Source organism: Chanodichthys erythropterus, chromosome 18, assembly GCF_024489055.1.
Source record: "Chanodichthys erythropterus isolate Z2021 chromosome 18, ASM2448905v1, whole genome shotgun sequence".
Taxonomy (NCBI): domain Eukaryota; kingdom Metazoa; phylum Chordata; class Actinopteri; order Cypriniformes; family Xenocyprididae; genus Chanodichthys; species Chanodichthys erythropterus.
This window is the reverse complement of record NC_090238.1, coordinates 23,553,093-23,578,489: the sequence shown is the minus strand read 5'-3', so window position 1 is coordinate 23,578,489 and position 25,397 is coordinate 23,553,093. Positions and strand designations below refer to the sequence as shown.

The 25,397-nt window shown below is 36.2% G+C and overlaps 1 protein-coding gene across 18 annotated transcripts in view; it reads left to right on the top strand.

Annotated features, from left to right (window-relative positions):
- The first annotated feature begins 6,490 nt into the window (after positions 1-6,490).
- The window catches only part of ank3a (ankyrin 3a), an 85,788-nt gene continuing 66,881 nt past the window's right edge, over positions 6,491-25,397 (top strand). For 12 of the 18 annotated variants that reach the window (XR_010892473.1, XM_067366603.1, XM_067366602.1 and 9 more), the window contains exons 1-10: positions 6,493-6,963; positions 13,873-13,974; positions 14,916-15,014; positions 15,363-15,461; positions 19,745-19,843; positions 20,437-20,622; positions 21,000-21,023; positions 23,160-23,258; positions 23,905-24,003; positions 25,095-25,193. Coding sequence is in view for 17 of the 18 variants with exons in the window: in XM_067366603.1 (XP_067222704.1) it covers positions 6,928-6,963; positions 13,873-13,974; positions 14,916-15,014; positions 15,363-15,461; positions 19,745-19,843; positions 20,437-20,622; positions 21,000-21,023; positions 23,160-23,258; positions 23,905-24,003; positions 25,095-25,193 (942 nt within the window). In the remaining variant the exon portion in view is untranslated. Of the gene's footprint in view, positions 6,964-13,243; positions 13,704-13,872; positions 13,975-14,915; positions 15,015-15,362; positions 15,462-19,744; positions 19,844-20,436; positions 20,623-20,999; positions 21,024-23,159; positions 23,259-23,904; positions 24,004-25,094; positions 25,194-25,397 lie in introns of those variants that run through there. The other 6 variants (XM_067366606.1, XM_067366610.1, XM_067366597.1 and 3 more) reach the window with 4 other exon arrangements.

Sequence of the window (25,397 nt, the reverse complement as noted above, 5' to 3'; positions counted from 1 at the left end):
TCTGAAGTTTTGAAATTGGTTTTATGGTTTGTTTGTTTTTTTGTGTTTTGTTTTTGTCTGGTTGGGGTAGAAGTTTTACCCACCTTGGCATCTTTTTCACTGGCCCCACCACAAAAATATGTTTTGAAAGAAGTCGCTTAGGAACATCAAAGCTGAATTTATTTGATCGAATATAAGTATAACAGTAATTTTGAAAAATATTATATAGTAATATAAATAATGTACAATTCAAGACAACTGTATCCTATTTTCATAATTTCAGCAGTCATTACACCAGTCTTCAGTATCACAGAAATCATTTTAATATGCTGAAACTTTTCTCATCATTATCAGTGTTCAAAACGATTATGCTGCTTAGTATTTTTGTGGAAACCGTTTTGTTTAGAAATAGAAAGAGCAGAATTTAGTTGATGTAATGAATTCTGTCAATTTGAATGATCAATGAAACGCATCTGCTGAAAAAAAGTATTAAATTCTTCTTTTGCAATCATTTCTTATGTTTGTTTCTATGTAGTACCCCCTGTGGAAATGGCTCTTATTTAAAATCAATATTACTGTGAGCATTAAATCATGGCTATTGAATGTTGTACAGTGCTTCTGGACTTTTTGTGACCCTTTGGACACTTTGTCTCTCAGCAGACTAACATAATACATGGCTTAAAGAAATTTCACATGGCTCTCTCTCTTTCTCTCTCATTCTCACTTGCCTCCTCCAACTCTTATTGTCTCACTAATTCACAAATGATTAAACACACTCACATTACATTGCGGCCATAGTCTTGTCAACACTTAGTTCCTTTATTACTTTCCTTAATCCAGATTTACAGTGTAGTATGATACCTTAAGATACTTGTAAGCCTATAGAGCCCTTTTACCTCAGTTAGTCTCCCTCAGTTAGTCTCTCTCTTTTCTCTCTGACCTAATGATGGGGGTTGGGATTATCCTTCTCACCTGACTTTAAATTCACAGTGAAATTATAATCCAGAAATCCAGCTAATCTCAGTCCCACAGCTGGATGGATGTCTCCAGTCCTCACCACTGATAGTGCTGGGATGGCACTAAAAATTACACACTTTATGTATTATTAAGATTATTTTTAATGTATAATCTATATATACCGCTAAAGCAATTATAATAAATTCTGGATGAAATATATATATATATATATATATATATATATATATATATATATATATATATATATATATATATATATATATATATATATATATATATATATATATGACCGAAATTATTAATAATGAGTTTAGAAAATTATTTTTCTGAACAAAAAAGGGTTTAAGTAAGACAGATGTGTGCATGTGTACAACATTGCATCCCACATCTGCAGGCAGTCTGCACCTGGGTGCTGAGGCCACACACACACAAGACACATTTCAGAAAATTAGTTTTAACATTTTACTTCTCACTGTGTGTGTCAGATGTGCTTTTATGGAGGATGGCTGGGGTCTGTAGTGATAAATTCCTTGTAGAAAAATGATTCTGGGTCACACGCTGCTGTTCTGCCTCCAGAGACCCACAGACACACACACTCGCAAGTTCATGCATGCCGGCACACATTAACTGCTGCCCCTCAGAGAGAACAGGAGAGAGTTTCAAGTATTTCCAGCTGTCGAACCCACACGAACTATTCAGTACATCTTTGATTGACTCATTAATTGACTGATTTGGTGATTGGCTGATTGTAAACTTGCTAAGTTAGTTCATTAATAATAAAAAGTATTATTAATATTATCATTAAATATAATAATAAGAATAATAATATAAATTCACAATACATTATCTGTGGAGGTGATAATAATATAATTCTTCTTCTTCTTCTTCTTCTTCTTCTTCTTCTTCTTCTTCTTCTTCTTCTTCTTCTTCTTCTTCTTCTTCTTCTTCTTCTTCTTCTTCTTCTTCTTCTTCTTCTTCTTCTTCTTCTTCTTCTTCTTCTTCTTCTTCTTCTTCTTCTTATTATTATTATTATTATTATTATTATTATTATTATTATATGTCATAATTTGTGCAGTGCCCGGCTTAAAGTCAACCTGAATTGTCATTTGTAATCTTTTTTATTTTGGTGATATTACATAATTGTGACAATTCTGACTTTTTTCTCACAATTCCATGTTTATACCTCACAATTTTGAGAAGAAACAATCAGAATCCCCCTTTTTTTTTTATTTTTTTTTTATTGTGGTTTAAACTCACAATTGCAAGTTATAAAGTCGGAATTGAGAGATACGAACTCGCAGTTGCGAGAAAAAAGTCAGAATAGTGAGATAAAAATGTTATAGGTTTAAAAGTTATTTCATGCAGTAACTATAGGGCCAAAACATTATGCCCCCTGTGAACTGCATGTGTGAATATTATGTGCAGTAGAGACCTATTGTTTGTTTACATTAAATTCATGCTTTAATGGCAGGGTAATCTTCGCAGGTTTCATCAGTTCAGTCTATCAATTTAATGGCTTGCAACCATAAACGTCTGCGTTTAGCTTCAAAGGGCATCTTTGACGTTGGTATGCTGTAAAAATGAAAAATCTTTTTTGTCCGATTTTACCATCCAAAGGCAGAAGACATTTTTTCTCTTATTCTGTGAATCATACCCGTTTTCCTCCACTTGTTACCACTGTTTTTCTGCCACCACAATGCAAATGGTCTATTGTTCTTATGTTTGATTTAAAGATTATGCTGATTTGTTCGGAATATCTTGATCTGATTAGTCTTCCACAATACAACCAGTACCATGCGTTAGGAAAGTAAATAGGGTCAGTTTTGATTTCATGTTGAATTTAACATTATGCCATTTCAGATGTAACAAAAAGGAGAATGCATAGATGTGTTTGTTTATCTGTTTCTGTTAGGTAGAGCCAGTAGTATTGAATCTCTCCACTAGGGTCCAGTGTGAGTCTGGATATCAGGCACGTTCTGATGATGTCATCATTTCTGGTGTTTCTTTGCAGTCACTCTGTCTTTGTAGTGCTGTTCACCTAATTTCCTCTGTGCCTGTCTGACATAGACATTTTCATGCCTCTGCTTTACATGTAAGAAGACATACATGTGTTGCCGACGGGCATTAAATTTCACATTTTCAGCAAATGCAGTAAACACACACAAACAGCATCATCACAAATAACCAACATACATTCAGACACAGTACTGACAGCCTGATGCATCGCTCACATCCAAACTAAGTGAAGACGCATACTTAAATACTGTTTCCACATCCAGAGTCTGTGCTGGCATTTCAGTCATGTAGGAGCGAAGCTCATTTATCTTTCTAGAATGTGTAATGATGCCCTATTTCTGAAAGCGTGGAAATCCTCCAGTGCCCATGGGTTTAAAGCAGGTATAGCCCTTGTGAATACCTCTGTGTCTGACTGTATTTGAGAGGGAGAATGATGACTCTCATACACTCTCCATGATTGGCTGATGAGGTGGAGGTCATTGAGGGAAACCATCACCACGGTTACTGAACATCTTGAGCTCCTTCAGATCACATTCTCTTTCCCCTCCTCCTCTGTTGCCATAGCAACGCCACCATCCCAGAACGAGGAGACCTGTGATGCACCCCAAAGCATCATGGGATGCCTCTCTGCATAATCAAAGTGTGTGTGTGTGTGTGTGTGTGTGTGTGTGTGTGTGTGTGTGTGTGTGTGTGTGTGAATGCCTGTATGTTCAAGTGCATGTCTATATGACTACATATATTTTACAGAGAATTCCATGAAACATGAAATAATCACAGCAAAAAAAGTGTTGCAGATGTGATGTGTATCAGGAAATATGTCTAAATAGTATTTGAGGGGTTTACAGATGTATTGGGTGAATCCCACAAAGCCTTTCAAAAACATGTTTCACAACCAAAAATTAAAAAAAAAACAAGAAGGAATTTTTTCATAACATGATGCATGTTTTTAGTACTATTAAGATTTTAAGATTTTTAATTTGAGTATAAATCTAATTTTCATTAGTCTGGCGTGAAAACATGTTATTATATATTATAAATATGTACTACCATTCAAAAGTTTGGGGTTCGTATAAGGGTTTTTTATGTTTTTGAAAGAAGTCTCTAACGATCACTAAAGCTGCATTTATTTGATAAAAAATACAGTAAAAACAGTAATACTGTGAAATCATTTTAAATAACTCTTTTTTTTTTTTTCAATTTGAAAATATTTTAAAATGTAGTTTATTCCTGTGTTGGCAAAGCTGAATTTTCAGCATCATTACTCCAGTCTTCAGTGTCACATGATCCTTCAGAAATCATTTTAATATGCTGATTTGATGCTCAAGAAACATTTCTCATTATCATCAATGGCGAAAACATTTTTGTGTATTTTTTTTCATGAGACTTTTTGTTTGAAATATTTTTTATTTTTATTTTTTTTTGTAACAGTATAAATGTCTTTCCTGTCACTTTTGATGCATTTAATGTATTTTTTGTGAATAAAAGTATTTATAAAAAAAAAAAAAAAAAACTAACCTCTTACCTTTTGAATGTTAGTATATTTTATTTAAATAAATTAAATTATTTTTAAAGGATTAGTTCACCCAAAAATGAAAATTATGTCATTAATGACTCATGTCGTTCCAAACCCGTAAGACCTCCGTTCATCTTTGGAACACAGTTTAAGATATTTTAGATTTAGTTCGAGAGCTTTCTGTTCCTCCATTGAAAATGTATGTACGGTAGACTGTCCATGTCCAGAAAGGTAATAAAAACATCATCAAAGTAGTCCATGTGACATCAGTGGGTTAGTTAGAATTTTTTGAAACATCGAAAATACATTTTGGTCCAAAAATAACAAAAACTACGACTTTATTCAGCATTGTCTTCTCTTCCGGGTCTGTGTATATCCGCTTTCAATCCACAGTGATGCTGCTTCTTCTTCTTCTACGGCGGTTGGCATCCAGCTTATTGGTGCATTACCGCCCCCTTCTGCTCTGGACAGTGACGCAATTAGGACATCCGCGACATGCACACCTAGGCACCATTTAAAAAAATATAGCAATACCCAAATACAAACAATGTAGAATAGCTTAAATACAGCGTGCGTCTCCCTCAGACTGTAAACGAAGCTCGGGCGCACTAGATAACACGTCATCAGCGTCATTGTCTGGAGCAGAAGGGGGCGGTAATGCACCAATAAGCTGGATGCCAACCGCCGTAAAACAGGAAAGAAGAAGAAGAAGCAGCGTCACTGTGGATTGAAAGCAGATATACACAGACCCGGAAGAGAAGACAATGCTGAATAAAGTCGTTTTTTTTTTGTTATTTTTGGACCAAAATGTATTTTAGATGCTTCAAAAACTTCTAACTAACCCACTGATGTCACATGGACTACTTTGATGATGTTTTTATTACCTTTCTGGACATGGACAGTCTACCGTACAAACACTTTCAATGGAGGAACAGAAAGCTCTTGGACTAAATCTAAAATATCTTAAACTGTGTTCCGAAGATGAACGGAGGTCTTACGGGTGTGGAACGACATAAGGGTGACATAATTTTCATTTTTGTGTGAACTAACCCTTTAAAATAATACCATTATTTAAATTTCCATACATCATTGATTTGCATTTAAAATATAAATACATTATGGTAGTATTTGTTGTACATTAATTTCTGCTATTTTTTAATTTTTGAATTATCAATGAGAATATTTTGATGATATTTACCTTTTGTTAGTATTTCTAAAATAATTTAATATTATTTTTAAATATATTAAAAAACTCTTACAATTGATATGGTTAAATCTCAATAATGTACAAAAGCAAGAGTAAAATAATTGTTCTGTTGTAAAATCAAATTGTCAATGCCTGTTAGCTCTACATATGTTCACACAGTATGTGTCTGTCTCACACACAGCTCTAGGCCACTCCCCTTTACCATAAACACATGGGCACAATACTGATAATATATAACGAAAATAACAACCAACCAACCAACCAACCGTACATTCAACAGAACAGTATATTCAAACAGACACTAAGATACACACAGAGAAAGCACAGTGGGTAAACAACACAGTCTGTGTCACTGTATAATGGGTGACACACTTCATCCCTTTGTCAGAGGTACAGCTGGGGTGTGTGTTTACATGATGGTGCGGTGGCCCTAATACTGGGGGGAAATGCCCCCTAATCCTTTTTTAAGCTGCACCATGAACCCAGCATTCAGCCTAATAAACCGACCCCCAGCAGTCCTAAACACACACACTCTTTTTGTCCAAAAAGGGAGTAGATAAGCATTCAGACAATACAAACCAGGCACATGAGGGTTTGCAGGGAGGGGGAGACTGCAGAATGGAAGGAAAGAGAGTCTGCCAAAGTCCTATTTGCAAATGCATTGGAATCAGCTGCTATATTTGGACCCCCTTAACACCTCATATCACTATTCAAAAGACCCCCACCCTCTCTGTTCTGTGTGTATGACAGAAAGAGAGAGAGAATCGGAGAGGTAGTGAGAAAGCACATAAAACATGACAGCGATGTAAATGATACACATTTTTTCCGTGTTGAATGAAGATTGGAGCTTGCGCCCATTGTATAAATAGAAAGAGAGAGAGGAAGATGGCATAAAGAAGGAGAGAGATTGTTTGCCAGAAGTTATAAACTGGACTGTGAACATTGAAAGAAAACAGAGAAGTCGATTGTCTTTGATGCAGAAGGAGAGGTCAAGTTGTAAAAGAGAAAGGAAGAACAGGAAAGGAAGGTTGAATTCAAAGTGACTTTGTATTTACTGTAGTACTGGAGAGCATTGTATCCTTGTATCCGTACTCACACACACGTCAGGTGGAAGCGTGTCTTTGAGCATCCTGCTGCCAGGGCATTTTTTTAAACGTCACATGACTGAATGGCACCTTGCTGGCCGCAGAGCTAGTGAAGTAAGTGATCGGGTTTCTGTGGGACTGCAGGAAAAATGGCGGTGGAAGAGGCTGCTGACTATTTTTCATCTGTAAGTACTCTACAAATATGACTGGGAAAGGTTGGGAAGTACGTGTTGTTTTAAATCTGTGTGTTGGGAATGGTTGGGAAAATTCAAGTTTTGTTGGTTGAAGATGTTTGGGTCATTGTGTTAAGAGACCCTGAAATGCTCTTGCTGTTTATCTGCTACAACTTGAGTCAGATTTTGTGTTTCAGATCTTTTATTATTAATATATTTCTTGAATACATGCTTTATTTGACACTGCTGGTAATTTTAAACTCTCTGCTACATCCTCTGCAGTATAAATGGCGCAAAATCTGATCTATTGCTCTCGCTGTGCTCAGATTTCCAGATTTTGTTTGCAGAATTCTGCAAAGCTAAATGTCCTCATAAATAATATAGAATAACTGTTTATTTGGTGAGTGTCTCTGTTGTCAGTTGTATCACATGCAAAATAATATCTGCTTCACGTGTGTTATTGTGATTAGCACCATTTTGACATTCATGGTGGTCAGGCGCTGCAACTCTACCTTTGCTCTAGTGTTTTTTTATTGACCTTGGTGCATGTGTGCATGCAATGTAACTCAAGCACAGAGTGCTTGTAGTGCTCACTACTGCTCTAGACCACTTTATCTATGTCATTCACCCAATAAAGCTCTATACATTCATGACTGCATGATTCTACCTCTTGAAGCTGTTGTGACTGTGGGTCTTCGTTTTTATTGTGATGTTGAGGTTAGAGACACATTGCAGTCTTGGATTTCGATCTATCCGACTATCTATCATATTGGCCATTATTGAATTTTAGATCTCCATCTACTTTAGCAGTAATTAATAGTGATAGATTACGTCAAAAATGTAATCCTCATTAGTTGCTGTGTGCATGTAATGATAGTTTTTATTGTTTTAGTTTCTTTTCTTCTTTTTTTTTTTTTTTTAACAGAGTAGTAGTAGTAGTACTTTATAATATTGTCTGTTTATCAGTTATCAGCCATAATATAAAAATTATTATTATTTTTTTTTTAAGATTTATTTTTGGCGTTTTTGCCTTTATTATGATAGGACAGTGATTAGACAGGAAGCGAAGTGGGAGAGAGAAAGGGGTATGGGATCGGGAAAGGACCACGAGCCGGGACTCAAACTTGGGTCGCCCGAAGCGCACTGGTGCTACATGTCGGCGCGCTGCCCATGAGGCCATCGGTGCCGACGTAAAAATTATTATTGACTTGAAATTGGCCAGAATTTCTACATTGGTGCATCTGTACATATAAGCTTATAGTATATGGTGAATATTTTGGCCTACTTTAAATTAAGAACAATTTATATGAATCAGTCACCAGTAGGTTTTAGGCATGTTTTAAAAATAGTTTTTGTGAGAATCAAAATGGACAGGCTAAAAATAAGTGGAGGAGGGATTTTAAAACTAAACAATACCAGACTGCTTCACTTGTGGCCAACATCATTGCAAAACCAACCACAACTGGTCCATTCCAACTGTAAATCACAACATGTTTTGCATTATTTGACTGTAGTGATGCTGATGTTGTTTGTTCAAAGGACAGGACTCTTTCTTTCTCTCTGTCTGTGTGTGTGTGTGTGTGTGTGTGTGTGCACGTGTTTTTGTGACATATCAGGACACAAATGTGTATAATGACATGGGTATATCATAGGTATTACAAGGAGAGGGTATTTTATGAGGACATTACCCCATGTCCCTATTTTTCAAAAGGCTTATAAATCATACAGAATGAGTTTTTGTGAGAAAATAAAAATGTGCACAGTTTCCTGTGCTGGGTAGGTTTAGGGGTAGGGGTAGTGTAGGGCGATAGGAAATACGGTTTGTACAGTATAAAAACCATTACGCCTGTGGAATGGCCCCACAATTCACAAAAACAAACGTACGTGTGTGTGTGTGTGTGTGTGTGTGTGTGTGTGTGTGTGTGTAGTCGCCCTGTCTGCAGCCACACTGATGGGTAGCTTTGTTTTTTGCCAGTCATGCAGTATTTGAGCTCACTGCTTATCTAGGAACTGAAGAGACACTGAGACAGAGAGGCAGAAACTATTTAAATGCTTTCTCTCTCTTATTCTTTTATGAACAACAGCTGTACTGACATTAACATTTTGTCTTCATACGTAGTGTCACATTATTTTTATCAGCTATGACCTTTTCCCTTCTTTCCTCATGTCTTTCTTTCAGTCCAGTATCTCTGATGTTTTAATAACAGCTGTACCCTAGAGAACGTCTTATGCAACTCCACTGGGTGTGTGACCGTAACTGTGTGTGTGAGGTAGCACAGAGTATTTCCACTGTACTGTGTGTACGTGCATAAAGTGTTCACAGGATTTCCCACACTGAAATATTGATGCTTACTATTTTAAAACAGAGAGACCTTTCACATTTCAATGCTTGAGATGAATTATACAACGGGAGCATTTATAAAGTTTCAGAGCTTGACACTTGACACATAGGTTGTTAACACTTGAGTCACAGGGAAATATTTATTTGCTTTTAATTTTGTGGTTCGTTTTTTTTTAATTATTAGTAAAAAATGTGCACGAAGAAAGTCCCATAGACAGATTAGGGAGTGGGTTCTGTTTGATTTAAGTCAGGAAGAAACCACCACTCGGGACACCTTAGAAACCCCCTCAAAACCACTCGAAACATCCTAGCATGTGCATATAAACATAGTAATTTAATTTTTATCTGAAATACCCTTGCAACGTCCTGGCAGTATATCAATGAACTTTAGTAAGTGCTCCACCGTGCATGTCTAAAAAAAAAAAAAAAAAAAAAAAAAATCTTTAGAATCTATTTTATGCATTACATTGCAGTAAAAAAAAAAAAAAAACTGTAAAATAAAATAAACCTGTAAATATAAAGGAAAAAAATGTTAGCACCAGTTTTTCAAAGCGCAGATTTCACACAATGCTAATTCATGACGTGTGTGTGTGTGTGCACGTTTTTGTGACATATCAGGACACAAATGTGTATAATGACATGGGTATATCATAGGTATTACAAGAAGAGGTGACTTATGAGGACATTACCCCATGTCCCCACTTTTCAAAAGGCTTATAAATCATACAGAATGAGTTTTTGTGAGAAAGTAAAAGTGTGCACAGTTTCCTGTGATGGGTAGGTTTAGTGGTAGGAGTATAGAAAAGGGCGGTAGAAAATACGGTTTGTACAGTATAAAAACCATTACGCCTATGGAATGTCCCCACAATTCACAAAAACAAATGTGTGTGTGTTTGTCCACAGTGGGACTTTTTTTTTTGAGTTTGCATTCAGTCATACATTTTTACTTAGTTTCTCACAACCTCCCACAAAACTGTTTTACTTACTGAGAAAATATTTATCTTCTGTGGTGACTGAAGTATGTATGGTTTTGTGTAATACTAAAGAGATACAAAAGATAAAGAAGGATCTCTTCTGATGGAGATGGATGTTTGAATGCTGTAGAAATCTCCAAGGTGGAGTGAAGATTGTGTTGATGTTATGAATGTTAAGGTAATGTAAAGTTTAGATTAAAATGTTTTATGGATGTTGTTGGTGTTCTGTGATGCTGTTTTGTAGGTTGTATATGAATGTTTACATGTTATGTGTAATGTGTATGCATTGTGCGAATGGTTTAATGATGTGTAACGTGTACTGTCAATTTTTTGAGTTTTGTAAAGCAACTCACTTAAGCACTGGTTAGCTGGTTCAGCCTTAGTTTATGTTAAAGGAACATGTTTTTGAAAAGATGTAATACAAGTCTTAAGTGTCCCCTGAATGTGTCTGTGAATTTTCAGCTCAAAATACCCCGTAGTTTTTTTTTTTTAATTTTTATGAATTTTTTTAAATGCCTATCATTATAAATGCGCCGATTCATGGTATGCGGCCCCTTTAAATCTCGTGCTCCACACCCCAAGAGCTCGCACTTGCCTTAAACACCATAAACAAAGTTCACACAGCTAATATAACCCTCAAAATGGATCTTTACAAAGTGTTCGTCATGCAACATGTCTAATCGCTTAAGTATGGTATTTATTTGGATGTTTACATTTGATTCTGAATGAGTCTGATAGTGCTCCGTGGCTAAAGCTAACATTACACACTGATGGAGAGATTTATAAAGAATGAAGTTGTGTTTATGAATTATACAGACTGCAAGTGTTTAAAAAATGAAAATAGCGACGGCTCTTGTCTCCGTGAATACAGTAAGAAACGATGGTAACTTTAACCAAATTTAACAGTACATTAGCAACATGCTAACGAAACATTTAGAAAGACAATTTACAAATATCACTAAAAATATCATGATATCATGGATCATGTCAGTTATTATTGCTCCATCTGCCATTTTTCGCTGTTGTCCTTGCTTGCTTACCTAGTCTGATGATTCAGCTGTGCACAGATCCAGACGTCCTGCCCTTGTCTAATGCTTGAACATGGGCTGGCACATGCAAATATTGGGGGCGTACACCCCGACTTTTACGTAACAGTCGGTGTTATGTTGAGATTCGCCTGTTCTTCGGAGGTCTTTTAAACAAATGAGATTTATATAAGAAGGAGGAAACAACGGAGTTTGAGACTCACTGTATGTCATTTCCATGTACTGAACTCTTGTTATTCAACTATGCCGAGGTAAATTCAATTTTTGAATCTAGGGCACCTTTAAGTCTAAAGTTTGAGGTACATTTTTTTGTGTATGAAACGGATACTTTTATTCAGCAAGGATACATTAAATTAATCAAAATTGAGAATACAATATTTATTACTACTTGAAAAATCGCAATTTTAATTATTAAGCAGCACAATTGTTTTCAACATGATTTCTGAAGGATCATGTGACTGAAGACTGAAGTAATGATGCTGAGAATTTAGCTTTGCTGTCACATGAATAAATTACATTTTAAAATATATTAAAATAGAAATTATAATCATGTAACAGTATGTATTTTCAAGTGTAACAGTAGCATTATTCCTGTTTTTACTGTATTTTGGATCAAATAAAAAAAGATTTGGTGAGCATAAGAAACTTCTTTCAAAAACATTTTGAAAAAAAAAAAAAATCTTACCAACCCCAAACTGTTGAATTTTTCACTGAACAGTCTTTTTATCGAAAGCTTTCTTTAGTACAGGGAATCCCATCAGATTAATGAAGGGTTAAGAGTCTTGGTCAAGGGCACTGTGATAACAGGACAAGGAGGTCCTTCCTAAATGGCAACCCGTGCCTCGGATTGAACCAAAAACAGTATGTTAGAAAGCCAGATCTTATCCAATAGGACACCAGCACTCACATTATGTTCTTTGTGTATATATATATATATATATATATATATATATATATATATATATATATATATATATATATATATATATATATATATATATATATATATATATATATATATATATATATATATATATATAAAATATATATATATATATAAAATATATAATATGTATATAATATTTTATATATATATTTATATATATGTATATATGTGTGTGTGTGTGTATGTATGTATGTGAGTGGGTGTGGATAGGTGTTATTTTCCCAGACAGAATCCTCCAGGGAGGGAGTTATGGGTGACAAGCTGGAAAAACTCATTAACTCAGAGATAAGAGGGGAAATCACAAAAAAGACTGAGACACACACACACACACACACACACACACACACACACACACACACACACACACACATACAATGTCCTTTCTCTCTCAGTCTTTTTTATTGTGTATGTGTGGGGCAGAATTTGTTTACCGTAAGTATTACCCTCAAAGCAAAGGCATTTGCGTGTGATTTTTAATCCATCATTTCATACCGCACAGACTGTAAGTGTCTGATGATACAAGCACACACTCTCGCACACACACACAGGAAATGGAGCTTTTCCCTGCAGAATAGGTCAAGTAAATGACTAGTTAATGAGCTTAGAGTTTATTATGAACTGTGAATCTCACAAAAGAACACCATTACAAAAACACATCTGTCCTTTTCTGTTATATGTTATTGAGTGTTTCAGTCACTAGATGAATGTGCATGTGTTTTATCTCCATGATAAGCCAGTTTAGCCTCTTCTTGTCAAACTCAGATGAATTACTTTTGGAAAGTTAACCTTTCTTTCCAGACCTTCTAGCCAGCACACACACATTGATGATAGATATGGGGAGGAGTTTGTCCTGGGTTTAGTGAGAACTAAATATAGCTTCTCATTTAGAGGAATTCCCCATGTGAGTGTGTCTCTGAGATAACCATGTCCTATTCTTTATAAAAGAGTGTGTGCTTATGTGTGTGTGAGGTAAACTGTACTGAAATTTTGCTGTGTGTCCTCTTCTGTCAACAGCAGTGTCCCTGAATCAAACTGAGGCTGACAAAAGAAGACACATTCTCATGAGGCACACACATACAAACGCATCATATTTTCTCTCAAAATCTTGCTCTCTTTCTCATATACGCAAGTGAGAGACTGAAAGATCGGAGGGAAAGTGGGCGGAAACCTGTGTCAGAATAATAGCCGTTATTTAGTGTTCTGTTCCGTATCCTTTGATGAGAGACCAGAGCTGTTTTTGGCTGGATTTTTAACTGGAACGCTGGGATATCTGCTCAGAGATGGACTGCCAGTGGTTCTTGGTGTTCGGTTAAACTTTGATCCTCTGTCACGCTACAGTTCTAGCTTCTCTGTAGGATGTCCACTTGTAAACAAAAGCTGATGTTTCCCTGGATGTGTGTATGTGTGTTTGTGGAGACAAATGGCACTGAGTAAAGATGGAGTTGGTATGAATTCTTTTCATTTCTTTGCATTTCAATGATTTAGTGAGCTGAAAGCTGGAAATATTTTTGGTTTGTTCATTTGACATCAGTTGTTGCCCTGGATTTGACCTTTAACCCTGTCATTAGAATAATATGTATTAGACACTTATGCGTTTTCTCTCATTACTTGCAGCCGGACAGCAATGCCAGTTACCTGCGGGCAGCGAGGGCAGGGAACCTTGAGAAGGTCCTTGACTACCTGAAGACTGGTGTCGACATCAACATCTGTAATCAAGTATGAATTCTTTTTTTTTTTAGTTTAGAGCTTTATTAATCCCTATGGGGATTAATTATGGGAAATTATTTATGTTACTATATGACAGGATATAACAATATCATTATAACTAAGAATGATGGTTGTAAATTGTCAAATTTGCAGTGACAAATTGTAATTTTCATAAGTTGCTGTTTTGTGATGTTCTTGGGTGGTTGTACTGTACATTTTTACTGTTAGAATACACAGATGGTGTTGTGTATTTTTATATGACAGTAATGGTTTTGTTGATACACTACCATTCAAAAGTTTGGGATCAGTAAGATTTTTATTTATTTATTTATTTATTTATTTATTTATTTATTTATTTTTGAATACATGAATACTTATATTCAGCAAGGATGCATAAAAAATTGATAAAGCATTAAACAGTAAAGACATTTATAATGTTAAAACAGATTTATTTTTTAAATAAATGCTATTCTTTTGTACTTTCTATTCATAAAAAAAATCCAGAAGATAATGTACAGTATCACATTTTCCACAAAAATATCAAGAAGCACAAATGTTTTCAACATTAATAATAATAAGAAATGTTTCTTGAGCACCAAATCAGCATATTAGAATGATTTCTAAAGGATCATATGATACTGCAGACTGTAATAATTGCAATATCAATCTTTTACAATATTACTGTTTTACTGTATTTTTGATCAAATAAATGCAGCATTGGTGAGCATAAGTGACTTCTTTCAAAAACCAACCCCAAATTTTTGAAAGGTAGTGTAAATGATTCAGCTGCCATTCTTAGGACGTGCTGCGGTGCTGCACATTTTGCAGCAGTGCGTAAATATGATATGTGGGTATATATTTCCATGCTGGTCCAGGCTGGTTTATATTGGTATGCTGCTGGTAACCATAACCATCCTGTTCACTAGCAAAATTTGTGTTTTGTGTTTCAGAATGGGTTGAATGCATTGCATCTGGCATCCAAAGAGGGGCATGTGGAGGTGGTGGCCGAGCTGCTCAAACTGGGCGCCAACGTAGATGCAGCAACCAAGGTCAGTTTGACACACACACACACACGCGCACACACACACAGCTTGAGGAGATGTTTGTGTCTGTGTTTGATATCACATGGTGTTCCCTGCTCCTTTGAGCATGTTCACACTGGGTATAAAAAGCCTCTAGTGCTGCATTCACTCTGCAGGAATGAAATGTGTGTCTGGAGGTAAATTACAGGCCAGCGGAAACAACACCTCTCTGGCAGAGGGTAAGGAATGGTGGTGGGATGCCAGTGGGACAAAACCCCCCTTTGAATGGGGTGACACAAACAGGTGGTAGAGGGATTAATCAAGATATGCCACTCATTCTCTCTCGCTGTTGTTTCTCTATCTATTCTAATCCAGAAAGGAAACACGGCGCTACACATCGCTTCACTGGCGGGACAGACGGATGTGGTGAGAGAGCTAGTGACCAATGGGGCCAACGTCAATGCACAGAGTCAGGTATATACTTCAAAATCCACAAACACACCTTTGACTCTTTCCCCACCATTGACGGAATTTTCCAGCTTTCCCTGATTTTCAATGTTATATGGTAGGGGGCGCTATTACACGTCTTCTGAAAGAGTACAGAACCTCCTGATCAAAACACAGGTGAAAAAGAAGCATAAACAAGCGATAAAAGCATCGCTTATGCACGTTGTAGTCTTTGAAAAAAATAATAATAATGATTTGTTCAAAATGTTGCTTTTTTATGAAACATATCCACATTCAGTTATTGATAAAAAAAAAAGATTGCATGAAGCTAGAATACTTTTTTTTAAACCAGAGGCTCTGTTCTTTCTTTTGATATATTGCATGTTCAGATATTCATATAGCAAAATATTCTGGGGGCCATGAAATGTTTGTGAAAATGATCAAAAATGCTGGCGTGGCTGGCAAAAAAAAAAAATGCTAGCGGAGAAAGAGTTAATATGCACGCGCACGCATCATTTAGGTGGATCAACCAGCTTTTCTGCAAGGCAGCACACATACTCTCTCAATCTGTTGCTATTTTAGATAACCAGCCAATAAACACCCAAATATACACATGCACACACACTGCTTTAAACTTGAGCTCAGTAAGTTATGAAGGCCACCTACATTACTGGTGTGCCAGTAATAATAGTATTTCTTACACTAAGCTCAGCTCAGTACATACAGATGTAAACTCTGGTAAAAAGGGACATATTCTGCACTTTTGTAACATTTTTATTTTTATAAATGCTACACTTACAAAGTTTTTTTGCACCAAATAAATTGTACTTGGGTTTTTTAATGACAGTAGTTTTACTCCTTCTCTTTAGGCCTTGTGTCCACCTAGGCGCTCTGCTTAAAGCATCTATCTGTGAGCGCTTGAGAGCACTTAAGCAGCGCAGGTTTTTTTTTCAGTTGAGAGTGAGACGCTTTGTTACTATAATACGGAATACACTGTTACTCATAACTGATTTTGCAGGTAATTTTGTTTCAGACTTAAATTGTCGACACGATGAAGAGTACTTGCTATGTTTGTTCGGTGACCAGCAATATTAATTTCTCATCCATTTTGTTCCATTCTCTGCTTCTTGATGTTGTTGTACAGCAAGAATGTTGTGACAGTTGGCCGGTGTTGTATTTGTCCCGCCCCTCCTCCACTCTGATTGGACAGCTGGCTAAAAAGTGGCAGTGATGAGCGTAGCGTTTTACTCAAAGTTGAACATTCTTCAACTGGAGGCGACCGGTAAAAACGCAGAGCGCTCAGCACTCGTTGCACTCCTGCCGTTTAATAAATGTGGTGCTCCCATTGAAAACAATTGGAAAAGTATGCTAGCCGCTGGAAAAACGCTTTGGTGGACACATGGCCTTAGAATGATATGTGCAGTTTTTGCTGCTGTACCCTTAAAGTCAGCATGAAATGGAAATCCGCCCTATTTATTTTCTAAATGTATGTTATTGATCTTAAAGGGTTCGTTCACCCAAAAATGAAAATTCTGTCATCAATTACTCACCCTCATGTCATTCACCTGTAAGTCCTTTGTTCATCTTCAGAACACAAATTAAGATATTTTTTTCCAGAAATCCATTGGATCAGTCAGGCCTCCGTTGCCCGGAAGATAATTAACACTTTCAGATACCCAGAAAGCTACTAAAGTGATGCCAAGTCTGCGGTTTTCGGCTACTTTTACGCTGTTGCCGTGGGTTGTTTTTCATATCCGCGGGTTGAATCGACCCAAAGTAATGTAATATTTAGCCCCTGGAATGCAAATTTTACGAGGGGAGCCCCACCAAAAACGCAATTTTTACCATGGGACCCCCTGAAATGGAATTGGGCCAGTTTTGAGGAGCAATTGGGCAGGTTTTGTTTTGAAAACCTGGCAACACTGATACAGTGGTTCAACCTTGATGTTAATGTTATTCTCGTCACTTCATAACATTAATGATTAACCACTGTAGTCACATGAACTGTTTTAAATATGTCTTTAGTAGTTTTCTGGGCATTAAAAGTGTTAATTATCTTATGTTAATTATCTAGAATCAAAAATTGAATCTACCTCGGCATAGTTGAATAACAAGAGTTCAGTACATGGAAAAGACATACATTGAGTTTCAAACTCAATTGCTTCCTCCTTCTTATGTAAATCTCATTTGTTTAAAAGACCTCTGAAAAACAGGCGAATCTCAACATAACACCGACTGTTACGTAACAGTCGGGATCATTAATATGTATGACCCCAATATTTGCATATGCCAGCCCATGTTCAAGGCATTAGACAAGGGCAGCCAGTATTAACATCTGGTTCTGTGCACAGCTGAATCATCAGACTTGGTAAACAAGCAAGGACAATAGCGAAAAATGGCAGATGGAGCAATAATAACTGACATGATCCATGATATCATGATATTTTTAGTGATATTTGTAAATTGTCTTTCTAAATGTTTCGTTAGCATGTTGCTAATGTACTGTTAAATGTGGTTAAAGTTACCATCGTTTCTTATTGTATTCACGGAGACGAGAGCTGTCGCTATTTTCATTTTTAAACACTTGCAGTCTGTTTAATTCATAAACACAACTTCATTCTTTATAAATCTCTCCAACAGTGTGTAATGTTAGCTTTAGCCACGGAGCACTATCAAACTCGTTCAGAATCAAATGTAAACATCCAAATAAATACAATACTCACATGATCCGACGCATGCATGCAGTATGCATGACGAACATCTTGTAAAGATCCATTTGAGGGTTATATTAGCTGTGTGAACTTTGTAAATGCACTGTATTATAGTCGAGAGCTGGGGGGGGGGGACAGGGATCGCGTGATTTAAAGGAGCCGCAGCCTGAATCGGTGCCTAGTTAATGATGCCCCAAAATAGGCAGTTAAAAAAATGTGTTAAAAAAAATCTATGTGATATTTTGAGCTGAAACTTCACAGACACATTCAGGGCACACCTTAGACTTTTATATTACATCTTGTAAAAACTGGTTCTAGGGCACCTTTAATTTGTGTTCTGAAGATGAACAAAGGTCTTACAGGTGTGGAACGACATGAGGGTGAGTAATTAATGACAGAATTTTCATTTTTGTGTGAACTAACCCTTTAATGTAAGGATTCATCCATGCACATTCAAATCTGCCTCTATCTAATCAACAACCAATGGATTGGACCAAGACCCTGCTCTACATTTTTTTTCTTTTTCAGTAATTATTTTTCTCTCGGATGTATTTCACAGTGTCGCAACTTCCATTTAATCTTGACTTTAAGGCAGATCTACACATATGTTCATTATAGTTTATTACTGAATTGATGTTTTTGTGTAAATGTGGGTGGTCATATGTAAATGTTGATATCATGGTCATGTCTCAATGACACATAGGTTACAGATTTAGTTTAGTAAATGGAATAAGACCTTATTTTTTTTGCGTGGGACTTTGTCTACATGGTAGATTAAAAAAAATATGTAAAAGGAGCAAAGAAATTTCTGTTTTCCATTACATATTCCAATAGAATTATAAATATACACACACAAAAAATATGAAATGGATTTTGAACACAAAGCAAAAGTGCTAAGACATAAAATAGGTAAAACATGATTATGAAGAGAGATTGTGTCTGTGTCCCTGCTTGATGCACCATCATCACAAAGTATTGCTCTCTCTTTTCCTGCACTGTCAGCATCTCTGTGTTGCCATGGGAACAGGGTCACTTAGGTTACGGCAGGGGAGTGAAATGGGGAGTCTGTCCTCTCCAGGGAAATCGCCACTGATTTCAAAAATATTAAGAATGACAGAGTTGCCATGGCAACCTGTGTGTCTAGTCACCAAAGCAAGATACTGCTTATTAAGAAATTTGAAATAAAGAATTTCACTTGATTGATTTTTCTTTGCCGAGAGGAGGGGGTGGGTTGCTCAGTGTAACTGGGATGAACAGTGTGTCTAGTAAAACATATGAAACACTGAATTTTGTCTCTGGTCACCTTTTTATGGGTTTTAAAATATTCGTTATGTTTACAATTCATATATATTATAGGGCACACCACATGGGTCTAAAAGTGATGTCTATGGCATTCTGCTGTGAGGATTCTGGGCTTCCGAGGTGTTGTTTTGGGAATAGTTTAATTCCAAGATCATTTTTTAAATGGCATCTTGAAATACAAGTTTTCCATTTAAAGTTAAAATAAATGAAGGTAAAAGGATGAGAGAAAAGGGAGAAAAATACTGACTGATTAATGATTCATATGTATATGTAATATTAATGTAATGTTTGTTTCAGAATGGCTTTACCCCACTGTACATGGCAGCACAGGAAAACCATTTAGATGTGGTGCGCTTCCTCCTCGAGAACAACTCCAGCCAGAGCATTGCCACAGAGGTGTGTGTGTGAGTCTGTTATTGATTATTGAGGTGAACTAGAATGACCTTGAATAGTTCACAGATAAGTGCTTCCTACTTGCCTGAGTCCTCCTTTTCACATCTCTGTTTCTCACACATTTGGGGTCAGTAAGATTTTTTCATGTTTTTGAAAGAAGTCACTTATGCTCACCAAGGCTGCATTTATTAAATTAAAAATACAGTAAAAACAGTAATGTTGTGAAATATTGCAGTATAAAAGAAATATATTCAAATGTAATTTATTCCTGTGATGATTGAATTTTCAGCATCATTACTCCAGGCTTCAGTGTCACATGATCCTTCAGAAATATTTCTAATACGCTGATTTGGTGCTCTGTTTGAAATTTTTGTGGAAACTGCAATGTTTTCTTTTCTGGATTCTTTGATGAATATTTTTTTGTAACATTATAAATGTCTTTACTGTCACTTTTGATCAATTCAGTGTATTCTTGCTGAATAAAAGTATTCTTAAAAATGTTACTGACCTCAAACTTTACATTTTGAAACAAAATACAGTATGTTAACTGATGAATATGAATCAATAATCAGGCTCATTTTTCTTCCTCTCTTTAGGATGGCTTTACACCGTTAGCCGTAGCCTTGCAGCAGGGTCATGATCAGGTGGTTTCTCTGTTGTTAGAGAATGACACGAAAGGTAAAGTCCGTCTGCCTGCGCTCCACATTGCAGCCCGCAAGGACGACACCAAATCTGCAGCTCTGCTTCTTCAGAATGACCACAATGCGGATGTTGAATCCAAGGTCTGTCTGAAAGACATGTTCAGCCATTACTCATATTTTTCCCCCTCTGTCTATGACTTATTTTATTTAAATCCCAAAGTTCTTACTGAAAAAGCACCATCCTGGTCAAATATATACTCCTCTCACACTCTCTTACACACACACTTACTTTCCCACACCTTTTATTCCTCATATTTTATTATGTAATTAAGAATACTTTACCATATACTCTATATGTTTTGCTTTTAAATGTGATTTTATGCATAATTTTTTTCCTTTAAAACATTCACCCACTCTTAGTCCTGTGTTTAGATACATGTCCTTATTTTCTTTGTTTTCATTTACCTGTCAGTGTTCACTAACTGCCCATTCTCTCCTTTCCTCACGTCTCAACGTAGATGATGGTGAATAGAACAACAGAGGTATACCCATGATAAAAATTAAGCTGTTGACCCCCACCTCCACCCCCTGCTTTGCCTAGAACACCCTCTATTGTTGCTCCCACCCTTGTTGTATCATCTCTGTTTTTGTATCATTTCCTGTTTTCTCTTCTCTTATTCGCTATGTGCCCTCCCTCTTTGGGGATGGAGGAATGAGACCATGCTTTGGGTGGAGGGCTGAAGCATGCTTTGATTTCTGCAGCTATGGGCCGGTGTTCCAGATATCAACATGCAGCTTTCTGATTGGTTAAAAGAGTTTTATCAGTGGTTTTGTTTACTTGCTGGTAATGATGTTGATAATAGAAAATATAAAGTGTTGGTTCAAGTGTTTCAGTTTTTAGAGCCCTTCGATCTAATATACTGCTGTTTGTAGAGAAGTTTTCAGATGGGTTAAAGAACCCTCATCATGTGGAGTAAATAAAGCACAAGATCTCGTCTGTTCAGAATCAAGAAAGTATGTTCCACTCTAATAATTGTAAAAAGAGTCTACATTGCAGGAATTCAAATTTGTCAAACCATTTTATAGGGTTTTTAAGGCCTATAATATAAAATATAGTATAAAATAAAAAAATAACTATTCACTATTCTGAACAGTCAAGCAAGTAAATATATGGCTTCCTTTTCTTATCCCAAATAAGAATCATTTCAATACAGCATTTTGGAATGTGTGAAAAGGCTTATAAAGTATGAAAGTCCATCTGGCCTTTTGGCGATTCAAAGAGAATTCATAAGAATTAGAGTATTACATAATGCAAAGGTCACTTTACTGGCACATCCTGCTGCTGTAGAACTAAGAAAACGGTACAATTTTAAGTTTGACCTTTTAAGCAACTTTTATTATTAACTGGAAGTAGCATGTTGTTCCTTAGAGCATTAGAGATTGTGAGACATTTATTCATTTGGTTTGGCTGTGAAAGAGGAACCCGGCTGGCCAGCTACAGAGATGAGACGGTCTGTTCATTTAGTCCTCCTCCCTGGGGCTTGTGCATGGGCCTTTAGACAAAAACTCCCCTGGTTTCAGTTAAACAGCTGGAAATCTAGCAGTTTAGGATTGTTGCAATATTGCTAAAAGAATCTGCACATGTGCATGGTCAGGTTTGCCCACACAGCAAGCAAAAGCAGTTTGGCTGTCTAGATTTATAGTTCACAGTTTTGCATGATAGGGAGCATTGCCAAATTGCAAACTAACAAACACATATCTCTCATGTATACTCATCCCAGTAGAATATACCTAAACATTTAAAGGGTTTTCTGAGTGAATAGAAATTTTAATGCATCATTGATCTTGATGACTTTATGGTGATAATCAGAGAATAGGTGCACAATGTGTTGTCTCTAGTCTAGTGTTAGTTTTTTAAATATCATGGTTTATTAGTGTGCATCTGGAAATGTTTAAACCCCTGCTGTTTTTCCATTCACGCCTGTGGCTAATAATTGCAATAATTCCCCTCAAAATGGGTGGAGCCCGTTCCCTTGGAGATAAGAGAGCAAACAGAGGCGGGGAAGGGCTATGCTGAGAACCACCTGCTTTGTGTTGGATTATTGGCTAATTGAGATGGAAATCTCCATGACTGGAAGGTTTTTACTGTAATGCATCCTACAGGACACCTCCATCTCGCTTTGACAACTGTGTCTCATATTCCAAATGTTCTTATAGTCCAAAAATAGTCAATGTTTTGATATAACATTCAGATCCATTACCCTTCACTTTGTCTGAGTATCTATTGATGGAATGTAGTGAATACAGATAGCTAAATCTGATCATTAGCATTCATTTAACCATTAAAGAGAAGGTAGTATTAAGTAGGAAGATGATTTTGCATATTAATTTTTCTGTAAAAATTTTGAGTTGTCTCAAAGTTGAGTTGTACACGCAGTTCCCTCCATATGGCTACTTGCATACTATATAGAACATATATTTTTAACGGTTGCAAAGTAAGTTTCAAACTAAATATTGTACCTATGATATAGTATGCGAATTTGGACGCAGCAACTGTCTTCAGATAATCCCAAACTCAAGGCAAAGACATTTGACATAAGAAGTTCAGGTAATTAAATGCATTGAGTATTTATTTTTTTAACCATTCTGCTCTTTGTCTTCTTTTTTTTTTTCATCAGAGCGGTTTCACTCCTCTACACATTGCTGCCCACTATGGAAATATCAATGTTGCAACACTACTGTTAAACAGAGGAGCAGCAGTGGACTTCATGGCAAGGGTAAGTTTTGGTGGACAAAGAATGATAACAGATTATAGGGATAAAGGTCCCCCATAGTCTGTTTAAATCTTCTCTTAAATCTTCCCAAATGCTTTGCTGAGTCCACACATTTGAATAGAATATTCAGCTGCATTGATTTTCATTCAAAATATAGCTAGACCTGGTTTGATTTTGACCGTTGATATGCAGTTCTTCTTAGTATCAAAGGGGGGCGGTATTGCATTAATGTTGTATACAGAAATGTAACCAGACTGAGGCCTAAAATGCTCCAAAGTGTTTTGGTGAATGAGCTAAATGATCTGCCTAAGGCTCTTTGTGTGCACACATGCTCACATGTATGTGTGTGTGTGTGTGTCTGTGTGTATGAATCTGCCAAATGCCCTATCAACTGAAAACTCTAAACTGTCATATGGCCAGCACTGTCCAAACAAGCGCATACATGAATCTGCTTCAGCCTGAGGGTCACACAGTCGCAGTACATCTCAAATGCAATTCAGGATATTGTGTATGCCTCCATAAAAAATATATGATTATTATTGTTTCATACATAGTTATGTACTTTAGATTTATTTTCTGTGAAGTGTGATTGTAACATCTCTGTTGTACCCGCTGTGTATCTTATGGTGTTTGTGTGGGTTGCATACAGAATGATATCACTCCACTGCATGTGGCGGCTAAGAGAGGGAATGGAAACATGGTGAAGTTGCTGTTGGACCGAGGAGCAAAAATTGATGCCAAGACAAAGGTAACACACACACGCGCCCACACACACACACGCAGACATGCTAAACTTCAACTACAAATACATTTGTGCTCAGTAAGATTTTTAAAATGTTTTTGAAAGAAGTCTTTTATGCTTGCCAAGGCTGCATTATGATCAAAAATCAAAAATACAGTAAAAGCTGTAATATTGTGAAATATTATTACAATTTAAAATAAAGTTTTCAATTTTAATAAATTTTAAAAACTGTATTTTCAGCAGCCATTACTCCAGTCTTCAGTGTTACATGATCCTTCAGAAATCATTCTAATATACAGATATGGTGCTCAAGAAACATTTCTTATTATCACAGTTTAAAACAGTAATTCTATATAATTTATCATTTTTTTCCCCACAAATAATTTTGGAAACTGCAATACATTTTCAGTATTCTTTAATGAATAGACATTAAACTCTTTTGTTACATGTTACATAATTTAAATTTTGAACAATTTAATGTATTCCTGCTTAATAAAAGTATCAATTTTATGTCAAAGAAAAATAAAAACACACATTTTACTGACCCCAAACATTTGAACGGTAGTGTTTGTGAGCAAATATGGCAAGGGGGATCCACTATTATAAAATATGAAGTCATTATAATCTATTATACTAGTAGAATAAAAAGAAGAGATGTCGTTTCCTGAATGAATCTGTACTTCAGTGCTCTTTACTTAAAGGAAAATGTCAGATAGCTTCTTAGGACTTTCCTACAGTTATATATAGAAGCTCACCCTTTGACCTTTTACCTCAGTGATGTCTCAAATGACAGCAAATAAATGAATTTTATATATATATATATATATATATATATATATATATATATATATATATATATATAATATATATAGTCTTCAGTGTAGGCATGTAAGTAAAGTAAGACAGGCAAGATCCAATGAAGTGTAAAATGCAGTACATTAAAATGAATAGCTTTGCAAGAAATATCAAACGGGTCAGCATGCAGTGTCAGTGAAGCATCTGGAGGTGCTGAGGTTTGTCTGTGGTATCAGCTGTTTCTAAGATTATGTAACATTTTATCTTTGTGTTGGCCTTGTCCCGTGTGTGTCTGCTTATAGGATGGTTTAACCCCATTGCATTGCGGTGCAAGAAGTGGACACGAGCAGGTTGTTGAGATGCTGCTGGACAGGGGAGCTCCCATCTTGTCTAAGACAAAGGTAATACTTCTGCTTTTTTGCCCCCAATTATTATTTCTGCCCCTTTGTGTGTGAATGAGTATATACAGGTGTAATTGCTGGTCTACCCATAATTTCTCCCCATGCCTAAGGCTGCCCCCATGTGGCCATTATTTCTACAGAAGCATATTTATCAGGCCATCTTCCTCTCTCCCTCCCTCCTTGCTATCAAATTTTCTCCCGACT